This window comes from Biomphalaria glabrata, chromosome 11 (genome assembly GCF_947242115.1).
Source record: "Biomphalaria glabrata chromosome 11, xgBioGlab47.1, whole genome shotgun sequence".
NCBI classification, from domain to species: domain Eukaryota; kingdom Metazoa; phylum Mollusca; class Gastropoda; family Planorbidae; genus Biomphalaria; species Biomphalaria glabrata.
This window is the reverse complement of record NC_074721.1, coordinates 33,713,228-33,726,221: the sequence shown is the minus strand read 5'-3', so window position 1 is coordinate 33,726,221 and position 12,994 is coordinate 33,713,228. Positions and strand designations below refer to the sequence as shown.

Sequence of the window (12,994 nt, the reverse complement as noted above, 5' to 3'; positions counted from 1 at the left end):
TTTCTTGACTACCTCTTTGTATTCCTCATTCTTTATTTCTCTCTCTCTCTCTCTCTCTCAATCATTATATATAGATAGATAGATAGATAGATAGATAGACTGATTGATTGATTGATTGATTGATTGATTGATTGATTGATTGATTGATTGATTGATTGATATGTACTGTACGTAACTCTGGCAGTAAGGGAAGTCGCCCCGAATCTAGATCTAGGAATTTCTATCTTTTCTGTAATAGAAAATTAATGATCTTTAGTTTTAAAAGTTTAGAAATAATGCATTACCGTTTTGCGGATTTTAAACGGAATGAGCTTTTATTATTATTATTATTATTACTATTATTATTATTAAATTAATATTTTGTCTCGTTTAACCAGATCATTATTTAAGCTTCGCTCAGTCTTTTTATCCTTGTTGAGATTCAATGTAACAGTGTGCAGCTCTTTAGTTCAAAGTCTGTTTACTTTTCCACGTTAATGTCAAAGTTTGTCCGATACTTCTATTTGTGTTGATTGTTTCCTATTCTGAAGAGTTTTTCTATAACAAAAGATGGCATTCTCTCTTTCTCTCTTTCTCCCCACGCACACAGCCAAGAGTCCCAATATTTGGATGTACGCGGTCATTGTGGTTGGCACCGTCTTCGTCATAGCCGTTACTGCCGCTCTGTACAACATGTGGTAAGTATCCACCATTCCATTCTAAGTATTGTACTTTTCTTTTTAGATAGACTTATCTGTCGTCACGGACTTCTAGCTCAGCGGTTCCCAAACCTCAGAACGATCCTCCTACCTATTTGCTTCCAGCTAAACAAGGGGGGCTCATTCTATAAATATAGTATAATCTCGCTGTTTTTTTTGTTTCTCTACCCGTGTTAGTTCACTCTTTATAAGATTTGAACTTGCTGCCCTCGATTTATAATATGGGAACCACTGATCTAGCAGTGCGGCCTTGTTTATAGAAGTTGCATTTATGTAGGTAGATTATAACTTATCAAAAGTTTTCTTAAAGCTTTAAATGTTGTTTTTTTGTTTGTTATTATATTGTTCTTGTTGAGTTATTGTGGAGCCAGTCCTAGAAATGGCAAGTCCAGTAGGACGGGATAGTGAGGAAGTTCAAGAAATTGTAATTAAGAACCGTTGTCCAATTGGACATTGGTTAAAGTCTGAACACGCTATAGGACTTACACACAAATAGTGACAAGATAACAAGTGGGACATTAGTTAAAGTCTGAACACGCTATAGGACTTACACACAAATAGTGACAAGATAACAAGTGGGACATTAGCTAAAGTCTGAACACGCTATAGGACTTACACACAAATAGTGTCAAGATAACAGTTGGACATTAGTTAAAGTCTGAACACGCTATAGGACTTACACACAAATAGTGTCAAGATAACAGTTGGACATTAGTTAAAGTCTGAACACGCTATAGGACTTACACACAAATAGTGTCAAGATAATAGTTGGAACGTTAAAAACAACAAGTAATATAATTTTGGAAAGAGCTGGGATGCCCCTAAGAATGTATTACACGGTTGTAGAGAGTGACGTGTGTTTCACGAGGAATGAAAGGGAATATGGTGATGATGTTGATGAATATAATGTTAAATTTTTGCTAAAAATCAAATCATATTTAAACACTATAGTAAATTAAACGTTTCATATTGTATTTGTCATTGAAAAATAAAACGAAAAATGTGGTCTGTTTGGGGATCGAACTCACGACATTCAAGTTACAGCAAGACACTCTGTCAACTTAGCTCTACAGCTCTACATTTTAGTGGACATTTTTAGCGTGGACTAAATCACTCGATTAATTTTACATCAGTATTTGACTTATGTCTTTTTACCACCTTCCTCCCATTTATCATCATCCTTCTATCCATGTGCGCTAATTGGTCGTGTGGTATGTGCTCTGGGCTGTCGTACAGTGCGCCTCTATTTCCCCGGGTTCAAACCCTGCCGCTGCCATTCCCCGTCGTCCTGCAGGAGTCCTGGTGTTACGATGTAATTATCTTCAAAATCTAATGGAACATTCAAAAACATGCAAAATAGTTAACACACTTTTGTTTTACTACAAAAAAAAGCCAATTTAATGACTTAAGTGGCGTGCAATAAAATGTCCATATTAATCAAAGTAAGTTGCCTATATGATGCATTCAGCATTGAAAACAGTGATACGATAATAAATGATCAGGAAGTATTGCCTTAAAGAGAACAACATGGAAAAACCAATTATACTTTATGGGATACATTAAATTAAAATAAATATTAAATTATACTTAAATTCCATCAGTGGATTTGATGGTTCGATAGAAGAATACTTAGTTTGTGATATAAGTAGTCATATTATAATGTGGCATACAGACTAGGAGGTCATATTATCAATCTATCATGCGACATAGTGACTAGGTCATATTATCAATCTATCATGCGACATAGTGACTAGGTCATATTATCAATCTATCATGCGACATAGTGACTAGGTCATATTATCAGCCTATCATGCGACATAGTGACTAGGTCATATTATCAGTCTATCATGCGACATAGTGACTAGGTCATATTATCAGTCTATCATGCGACATAGTGACTAGGTCATATTATCAATCTATCATGCGACATAGTGACTAGGTCATATTATCAGTCTATCATGCGACATAGTGACTAGGTCATATTATCAGTCTATCATGCGACATAGTGACTAGGTCATATTATCAGTCTATCATGCGACATAGTGACTAGGTCATATTATCAATCTATCATGCGACATAGTGACTGACTAGGAGGTCATACTATCAATCTATCATGCCACCTATTGACCGACTAGGAGGTCATATTGTCAACCTATCTCTATCCTACGACATACTGACAGGACCTATGACCTCTATTCTCCCTTCACTTTTTCTATTCATTTACAAGTGTGAAGAAAAGGAACAACTTGTAACTGGTTCACCATCTTTTGTGACGTCGTTTCCGCTGTCTTTCACCCAGATTTATAACTTCCGTATGTCTTGAACCGCGCATGAAAGTTGTCGTTTTTCTCTTTTTCAGTTTCGCTCATTCAATCTTGGGTTTTTCTCGTCCTGTGTTATTGTGGTTTTGATCTTATTTTTTTTTTGGTATCTATTTTGTCCAGTTTTAGCAACTACTTTTTTTTCTTTTTAGAAAAAAAAAAGGGGGGGGTTGTTTCAGAATTGTGTTTATACGTTAAAACTATATTTTAGCTAACTATCATTATTCACACATATCTGAGATGCAGCCATGTGTTGTTGTTTTTTTACGAAAACGAATCTAGGTTTATGTGGGGAGGCCAAAATAAAAGAGTCTGGGTGTTTTCTCTGCACAAGCTAACTAGAGGCTGCTTGTCATGTCGTGACAGAATTGGAAACAAGTCCTAAACAAAACGCTGGGCTGACAAAAACGTCTGCAGGGTCGGAAGTCAAAGTGTCGAGGTTTACATTAAAGCAGACATTTCACAGACATTTCACAGACTTCTCTAAGACATTTCTCAGACATGGAGACATTGCCTTACATCATCATTAATTGTTGATGTATAAACACAATTGACAAAATCTGTAGCTGGCTGCTAAATCTTGCCCCCCCCCCCTTTCGCTAGTTTGACAGCATCAAGACAAAGAACTCATATATCAAGCTGATTCTTGATACTCCGACGGTTATGCGACGGACGGTTGTCGGATTAACGAAAACGTCGGATTATCAAATCTTTGTACTTCCTAAGTGTTTAAGAGTATATGTCAAGAAAATTATATTCATTGTTGTACTCTTAGACTTTCAAAACTTCAAAAAAAAAAAGATTATAGACGAGATAAGGAAAATGTATTGATCTAAAAATACAAAATATGATTTCAGCATTCACATAATTTAGTAAATTAGAATTTAAGTCTGCATACATTCTGAAAATTACATGTGCGGGCCTTTTACAGTATCTATTAATTACATGGTGACGTGTATACACTACGCAAGACAGCAGGGTTTCTGTCCAGGGCTTTTGCAAGAGAGGATTTGAGCCTCTCAAGCCCTCACTCAAATGGAGTTTGATGATGATGATGATGATGATGTTGATGATTAAATACATGAACTTAGGTCGACCCTGTGTTGAATTACTGGATCGGATTAGAAAGTGTTGGAGTATCAAGAGTCTACTTTTTGTTCGAATAAAAATTAAATAAGAAGGGTTACAATGTCATCTTTCAAGAGCATTTCCTACAAAGTTTTTTAAAGTAATGGGAGGCATCATTTTAAACGAATCGTTTCTAGTGAATCATTTTGAGGGAATCGCTTCAAGTGAATCTCTTCGAGGGAATATCTTTTAGTAAATCATTTCGAGTAAAATATTTTGAGTGAATCATTTCAAGTGAATCATTTCGAGTGAACCACTTTGAGTAAATCCTTTGGAGTGCATTCTTTTAAGTGAAACAATTTGAGTGAATCATTTCTTTTGAATCATTTTGAGAGAACTGTTTTGAGTGAATCACTTTAAGGAAATTACTTCGAGTGAATCATTTCAAGTGAATCGTTTTTGAATAAACCATTTCGAGTCAAACGTTTTGAATGAATCACTTCAAGTGAATCACTTCAAGGAAATTGCTTTAAGTGAATCGTTTTTGAATAAACCATTTCGAGTCAAACGTTTTGAATGAATCACTTCAAGTGAATCACTTCAAGGAAATTGCTTTAAGTGAATCATTTCAAGTGAATCGTTTTTGAATAAACCATTTCGAGTCAAACGTTTTGAGTGAATCACTTCGAGGGAATCACTTTGAGTGAATATTCGAGTGAATTATTTCGTTTGAATCATTTTGAGTGAATACTTTCGAGTGAATCATTTCAAATGAATCAATTTGTGTGGATCATTTCGAGTGAATCACTTCAAGTGAATTATTTCAAGCTAATCATTAAGTTGGAATTATTTTTTGTGAATCCTTTTATGTGAATCATTTCGAGTGAATCATTTCGAGTGAATCATTTCGAGTGAATCATTTCGAGTGAAATAAGCTTTAATGTTTTTCTTTTTCCTCAAAACCCAGTAGTTTAGACTAGCCCAGAAATATTGACCAAAAATATAAATATAGTGAACTTTGTTATTTGGTGTTCAATACTATTATGGTTCAACTTCACCTATCCTTTTGTCTGTTGAACTGTTAGGGCACCATATATTATTTGTTGACCGTCTTTCTCCATTCCTCATTGTCTTTTGCCTAAAATCTCTTTAATGACTGGCCCGTCCATTCTTTGATCTTGTCTACCCTTTGCTTTCTCTGTCTACCTCTTTTTCTTTTTTTTTCTGGTACTGTTCCCTGAAGGAAGGTCTTTGCTAACCCTGAGAACCTTGTGACCTGTGTTTTTTTTTTTTTTTTTTTTTTTACAGTGGTCATCTTGAGGGGGGAGGGGGAATAGTCATTGTGGTCCCGTTTCTAGTCTCCTCGTTTGTGTTACGGACTTTAAAAAGGGATGACTAGGATCCTTGTATAGCCTCTCAATTCCTTAGCTAGGAATGACATTGGTTAGTTGATTGCAAAAAAACAGATTCACACATTTAAATCAGTGGTGCACAGCCTCATTCGGTGTGATGCCCGTCTAAATACCCCGCTCGCATGGCACGGGCCCCCACAACTTGACAGATGGTCGAGTTTAGTGGAACCGATCCAGCGCGGCTCAAGAATGAACCGGAGTTTTGAGGGCCGGATAGTACCACGTTACGGGCCGGATTTGGCCCGCGGTCCGTAGTCTGTGCATCACTGATTTAAATGAATGAATGACGATGACAAGTCAGATATGTTTTAATGACACGTTGTTCTGTTTTTTACATTTGTAGCGAGCTGTTCCGCACCGGCCCCAGGCCTAGACCCAAGGGAGAGAATTCAAGAGAAGGGTCGACAACTGGCACCATCCATAGCGTCAGGTCATTGCAAGGAAACAGCAGAGGGATGACAAGGTCTGAGAATCTTTACAAACAAATAAACCACGTGGACTCCGAAGAGGCCGCCATTTTGTCGGACAGAGAACTTCCGTCTCCCCCTTCCCAGAATTCCCACCACGGTCTGGCTCCGCTTACATCGCCTGACCCCGAGGACATTCCAGACGTAGTGTCGCCCGGCCCAATCATTTGCACTTCAGCTCCAGTGGCCGGCGCCGCCTCCAACAACGTCACGTCGACGTCCCTGCTTGGCCAATCGGCTTTCACCAGAACAAAAGTAAGTGCACCCATGCATGACCGAACTAACCCTGTCAAATTTAACCGGCGCTATCACCGCCTGCACCGACTTTTGCCCCAGTGCTTTGCATGCGACGACGGTTCTAACTCTAACACTGTCTGTGTGATGAATGGTGGCGGGGACGGCTCAGACGCGACAGAACAGACCGTCGCCTTGACCTACGCCAATCTCAAAGACAACGTGGAATCCTATGACAATTCCAACTACTCCACTAACTCCAGCTTTCAGTCCCATAACTGCATGCTGTCCAGGACGCACCCACGCAGCCTTGAGATGGCGAAGCGTTCCAAGGTGTACACGGAATTCAGCCGGGCCACAGACGCTGGTGACGAGGTACTGCTTCAGGATGTGTCCCCTCCTCGAGGTCACGTCTGCATCCCTCACGCAGGGACCAGGGAGGACCTAAGGCTTGTGACGCACACGTCCTGCTGCTCCAGCTCCGAATCTCTTGCTATGTCGTCGGATTTGATCTCGGGCAAGCAAGAGGAGAGTTCTCAGTGCAGCCTGCAGCTCGGAGACACTGCAGAGACTATTGTCAGCCAGGACGCTGCTGAAGCTCAACCCGCCTGCTGCCAAGTGAAAAAACCTGCGCTAGAAACAATCAGGCCATATCATCAGATGGTCCACCAGCCTAGATCCTCAAATTTGAACTCTAAATCTAAACTTCTTGCCCTATCTTCCAAGCGAAACGCCACCTTTAACGACCTTCATACCCACAGTTCTTTGCAAGAGCCTAGCGTCGTTCATTACCGCAAGAGTCCAGCAGGAATTAGAAATGAAAGAACTCCGTCCGGAGGCTCCAGTGTGGACGAGCTTTGCTATTACGTACTGGAGAGGCCTGTCCATCAAATCCCTTCACTGGATGACCTTATGTGTAGCCAAAGAACAGCAAGGTCACCTAGACCTTATTACCGCGGGGCAGATCACGTTTTATCCACTTCCGTTTCTGCGCTAATGCCTTCGGAATCACAGCAGATGAGACACAAACAAAACATTATTTCCGGGTCAACGAACCTGCCTAGATTGTCCCGCCCACATAAGGACGCAGTCCACCCCATATCAACATCTCCTTCCTTTGCGTCCTTGCCAGACAGTGCCGTGCACAGCGCACAGAGGTCCCGAAAGAACCTGCCTCTCCTGGAGAAAGCATCCCAGGACTCGGGGCACGCCAGCATCCCGAGGTCAAGGACCGTCAGCCCAGGGGAGTTCAGCCTGGAGAACAACGACGTCTTAATCCGAACCGGAAGTTCTACCTACATTAAAGGGTACTCGCCCTTGCATGTCCAGACCTCGGTGGAGTCTGGGAACGAGTGCCCCACGCCAAGTCCTTGCAGCAAAAAGGACCTTGGAAGTCCGAGTGTGGGACTGTATTTACTGTGCTCCCCAGATACTCTGTCACAACACTCTAATATAAGTGGGATGGAAACATCCGTGTAATTCGTAGTACAATACATAAAAAACTTTATGTACTTTTTACTCTGTACCGTCGAAATAATAAAGAAACAGAGCACTTTATTATTTAGGGAAAAAAGATATAACATAATTAATGTGATATCAAACTAGAGTACTGCATTTATTCAACTGTTTATTCAATTCTTGATGTTGTTTTTGATTGTTCATTTGTTTTAAGAATTCTACATAATTTATTTTCATGGCTCTTTATTTTGTGCAAAATATTTTGTATGCTATCTGAAATACATTATGCTGTTGTCCCGTAAGCGATATACTCACGACTATGTATAGACATGTTTGATTTAAAAAAACTGGTTCATATTGCCTAAATTGATGTTAATTTTATTTCGAATTGTCTTCAAACGATTGTATTTATTTATATCCAGATATATTCCAACGAATATTTGTTAGTTGTTAGTGAAGAACAATATAAAACAACAGGATACATTCCCGAGAAGATTCATTCAAATGTCTGGTACATATATATCTCTCCATTTAGATTGTATTACGTTCCTGTATGGAATATTGCATTCGTTTATATATTTTATATATAGTAATATCTTGTACATATCTTATGTATCATATTTATATAGTACACATTGAATGAAGTTGTGGACGAATACAATATAAATTATTACTGTAAAAAAAAGATTGTCATAGTTCTGTATATCTTTCAGCCAAACAAGATTAACTATTAGTTGTAAACAAATCAGTTAAGAATCTTTTGGCTGGTCTTAATTTCTCATCGGAAAACTTGATAATTATTGTCTAACTAGCCAACTCTATTAAGAGCCATCCGAAATGCTGATGTAATATTTTTGTTACCTTAATTTCTATCAGTTTTTGTGAATTTCTTACAAATAAAATACAGTGGGTCTTTTTCACTTAACACTTTATTAAAAAAATATATAATATTTTAGTCAAAATTATATACCAGTATAATTATTCAGACCGAAATAGCATAACAAGCAAATTATAAGACTTAAAAAAAAAAAAAAAAAAAAAAAAAACTGTATCCAAGGGGAAGAACCACAAAAATCACTGCCATATCTGTCAATAATACAAAGTTTAACTCCTTTTTCTATACGAAACAAAATGTATTATTAACCACTCAACGATGAACTAATTCATTTTTTTTAATCGATTCGTGTTTTGTTATTGACTATAAATAGTTCCGCATAATTTCCACGTGATCTGAGAATGGGAAGCGGGAGAAATAAAGATGTACAAAATGTGTGCCAGATAGGCTGACGGAGGGAGAATATAAGCTTGCTACCAAATAAATAATGTAAATTTTGTAAGAAATGCTTTTCTGAATGCATAATCTTTTTTCAATTGAATGAATTCTTTATGTGATGACCAGTAGCTTAGTAATTTGTTATTTTAGTTTAATGTGACTTTTTTTTTTTTGGCCTCTGAAATTAATTTAATTTGGCTTGTTTTTTTTTTATGCACTCAAGAACGTGCCTGGCACTTTAACCCCAGATAATTTTTTTTTTTAAATATTCACTACTCTCCAGTGTTAATCAATGTGATAATAGTTTATAACATTCTCAACAATGAAGAATAGTTCACTATATAAAAAAATAAAAGAACATAGCTTTGAGTTGTATATTTTTCTTATTTTATTCATTTTAACTCTTTCTCTCCCAATTGACGATACCATCGCTGATTTGACCCCATTAAAAACAAAATTGATTTTTGGATTCATTAAAATGTAATTTGTCTTGTTGAAAAAGAGCATGCATTCCCCCTATAATTCGGTACCAAATATAACATTTTCTGAAAACAAACAAAAAGTTTTTTTAAAATTTAATCATAACAGGGTAGTGAAATACAAATGGGTAAAATAAATTATTCTATCGGAGCGAGGAAAATAACTACGGAGAGAAAGAGTTAATGTTAATTGGAAAAAAAAACTATATAAAAACATCTTATTTTTTATTTATATCCGGATAATGAGATTATGTTTTCAATAAAACTATAGTACATAACTGGTTGAAAATTTTGTTTATATTGTATAGCGAAGCTTATATCAACTGTTTGTCGGTTTGGCACAAATCCTGTGCATATCATTTCTCTGACTTTACATTCTCAGATGAAGTTAAAAATTTTACAAATATTCATTGTCGAAGGCAATATACAAATCAATTTTTTTTAAAATTAACTTATTAGTTAATTATTTAATGGAAATTAATCAATTTTGTTGTATGTAGAAAAGGAAGACAAGTCTTGCATTACTGAGCTATGTGGCGGTAACTGTGCGGTACTTTCCCTTACATAAGCGTTTTTAAATATTATTTTTAAATCTACAAATAATTGATGATATCTAGGTTTAGAGAACATATGTAATAAATGCCAGGCCTATGATTGACCTACTTTTAGGTGTTGACTAAGTCCTACAAAAAAGAAAACTGATAGGAACCATAGTTTCATTCTGATTTCGTTGACTTTATACTACGGACAAAAGGCATGGAGGCTGCTGCATGGTCGTCTGTTGTTGTCTGTTGGTCCTATATTTTAATTAAACTTGAATCGCATCTGTGATTATTTACCAAGAATTGTCTGAGAGTTGCAAAGGGAGGTAACTACGTGACAATGTATCCAACTGTAGGATCCGTCTATTCGGAATCGGGTGGGGGGGGGGACAGGCGGAACAACTCTAGTCTTGTTGCTTTTCCGGTCATGTCTTCGTGGGGGGGAAGAATTGAAAAGGTGGGAAGAGGGGCAGTAGTGATAAGCTGGCTAGTCTGTAAAACACGAGACCACAGAAAGGAGAGTCATGTCTACAAAGAAAAGAGTCGGACGGTTTGTCGTTAACAAAAAGTGGACTATAAACAAATACTTTTTTCAGTATCTCTATTCAAGTCGCTCATTCGGAATGGATGGGCAGTTCTCGAAAACGTCTCTATCGATTATCCTAGATATTTGACAGTTAATGTATATCGATGGGAAAAAGAACGACTAGCTTGCCACACTCAGAAAACTCTGGCTTAACCGTTATAATGTTTTACCCTACTTCTTATCAAGTGTCACATTCATGGAAACTGGGTGGACGCAGTTCTCGAAAATGGCTCCAAATATTTTTCTAGAGATTTCACAGCTAATGTATATCATTGAGAAAAGAATTACTAGCTCGTTGGCCACATTGGGAAAACTCTAGTTTGACCGTTATAATTTTTTAAAGTATAAAAAAAATAATTTAAATTTGCTAGAGAACTAGAAAATATTTCTTGAACAGATTATTCATCTTCGGGTATTTCCGCATGTAGGTCCTATTCATTCATAAGTTGAATAAATTAATGTTCCGAAACATATTCGTTATTTGAGTGTTACCTCCGTTTGATTTACTGGCATGAGACACAGCGCGGATGCGCCTAGCAAGTTTATTTCAAAATTTTTAGTGAAGAGCCAAAGTCTTTACATTAGGCATATCCTCCTTTAGTTTAGTACATTTCTAGATAAAACTATTCAATCTATTATGGCTTATTGGTTAACTCATTGGTTGATCCTTTTATTGATTTATATTTTATTGAAAATAAATAATTATGCGAAGTTTTAACTTGATCCGAGAATTGAAAGTTGTTAAAATAGAGTGTAAAAGATTCCACAGACAGACGGACGGAGTGAGTTAATATAGGCTTTGTTAAAATAGAACCACACGGCGATTTAAGCAACTTCTGCTAAGATTGAAAAGAAGGCCTTACTGTTTTTTTTTTTTAAAGAAAAAACTGTAACTTATTATATAAGAAGATAATCTTAAGATTGAAGATGAGTCCAGAATTTTAGTTTAAGAAGACTCAGGTGTGCATTGAAAAGTTTTACTCATCCAGTCACAATCGTTGTTTGCAGGGGGAGGGGGAGTCATTTCTTTTTGCTAGAAACAATTTATAGTTTATAGGACATCTGTTTTTTGGCTTAACATGTTAAATTTAAAGTTGTTGTTTTATGTAATAGAACCTACGTGATTATTCTGTAATGTATTTTGTTTTAAACTTGATGTTGTCATATGTCTTAAATTCGCTGTTTATAATTTGTGGCATGCTTCTTTTTTTTTTTAATGAATGAAGTATAGTTTACTATATTGTGTTATTGTAAAGGCAGTGGCGGAGAATGGACAGTCTTTTGTGTTCCCTGGACTACGCCAATGTCTTAATTACACACGAATGTCTATTGGCATGATGTATGAGCATGGCGTGACGTAAGCCTGGTGTATCTTTGCACACTGTGCCTTACCCCTTCTCACTGACATGCCCATTTAATAGTGAAACACTTCTTCAATGTGTGGAGTTTACATAAAGTACTGATGTTATTTTAACCAATCACCATTCAGATAAGGTGCATATGTTATTTTAACCAATCGCCATTCACTTAAGGTACATAAGTTATTATAACCAATCACCATTCTCATAAGGTACCTATGTTTTTATAACCAATCTTCTATGTTTACTCATTATTTTAAACGATATTTTATTCTGTTCAGTTTCTCAAGCTTCGTTAATCTAAAACTTTAAAAACAAAACAAATCCATATCAATTTGTTGATGTCAAACTTTATTGTTTTTTTTAAGTCTGCCGTGATTTTTTGGTGAATAATTTGTTATTAAAATGGAATTTGAGCACGATTGCCACGTGAAGACAAAATTAGAAGATAGCCACACTCCTGGCTGTCATCCTTAGCTGTCTTGTAGAATATCTATTTTTTTAAGCAGCAAAAACTGAATCCTTCCGCTTCTGTGAAGTAGTTCTCGCGAGAAAATGCAGATTGATCAGTACTTTGCCTTAAACTGACATGCCAGGGATTATATTTTATGCGCAGACTTCATTTCAATGTTACAACAAGTTTTTTTTATTTTTTATTTTCATTTTACATTAGGTCTATGACATTTCCAGATTACTCAAACGATATAATGTTGTAATGGAATGTGTGATTGTACTATAGATTTCAGCATGTCTGTTGATTAAATTATCATCTTAAATACTAGTATGAGTCTGTTTATGACCAAGTCTGGTGATTAAATTAATATAATGAGAATAACCCTTTTGCTTTCACTAGTCTCTGAGTTTGTTGTTTGTCTGTGCATTATGCAGATATGTCAAACGGAGGTAACACTCAAATAGTAAATTATCATCTTAAATACTAGTATGGGTCTGTTTATGACCAAGTCTGGTGATTAAATTAATATAATGAGATTAACCCTTTTGATTTCACTAGTCTCTGAGTTTGTTGTTTGTCTGTGCATTATGCAGATAAGTCAAACGGAGGTAACACTCAAATAGTAAATTATCATCTTAAATACT

The 12,994-nt window shown here is 36.5% G+C and overlaps 1 protein-coding gene across 1 annotated transcript in view; it reads left to right on the top strand.

Annotated features, from left to right (window-relative positions):
* LOC106066378 (thrombospondin type-1 domain-containing protein 7A-like) overlaps nt 1–12,731 on the top strand; it is a 259,155-nt gene extending 246,424 nt beyond the window's left edge. Inside the window, exons 28-29 of the mRNA XM_056003832.1 lie at nt 590–677; nt 5,843–12,731. Coding sequence (XP_055859807.1) covers nt 590–677; nt 5,843–7,679 — 1,925 coding nt within the window. The 3' untranslated portion in view covers nt 7,680–12,731. The remainder of the gene's footprint in view (nt 1–589; nt 678–5,842) is intronic.
* The last annotated feature ends 263 nt before the right edge of the window (nt 12,732–12,994 follow it).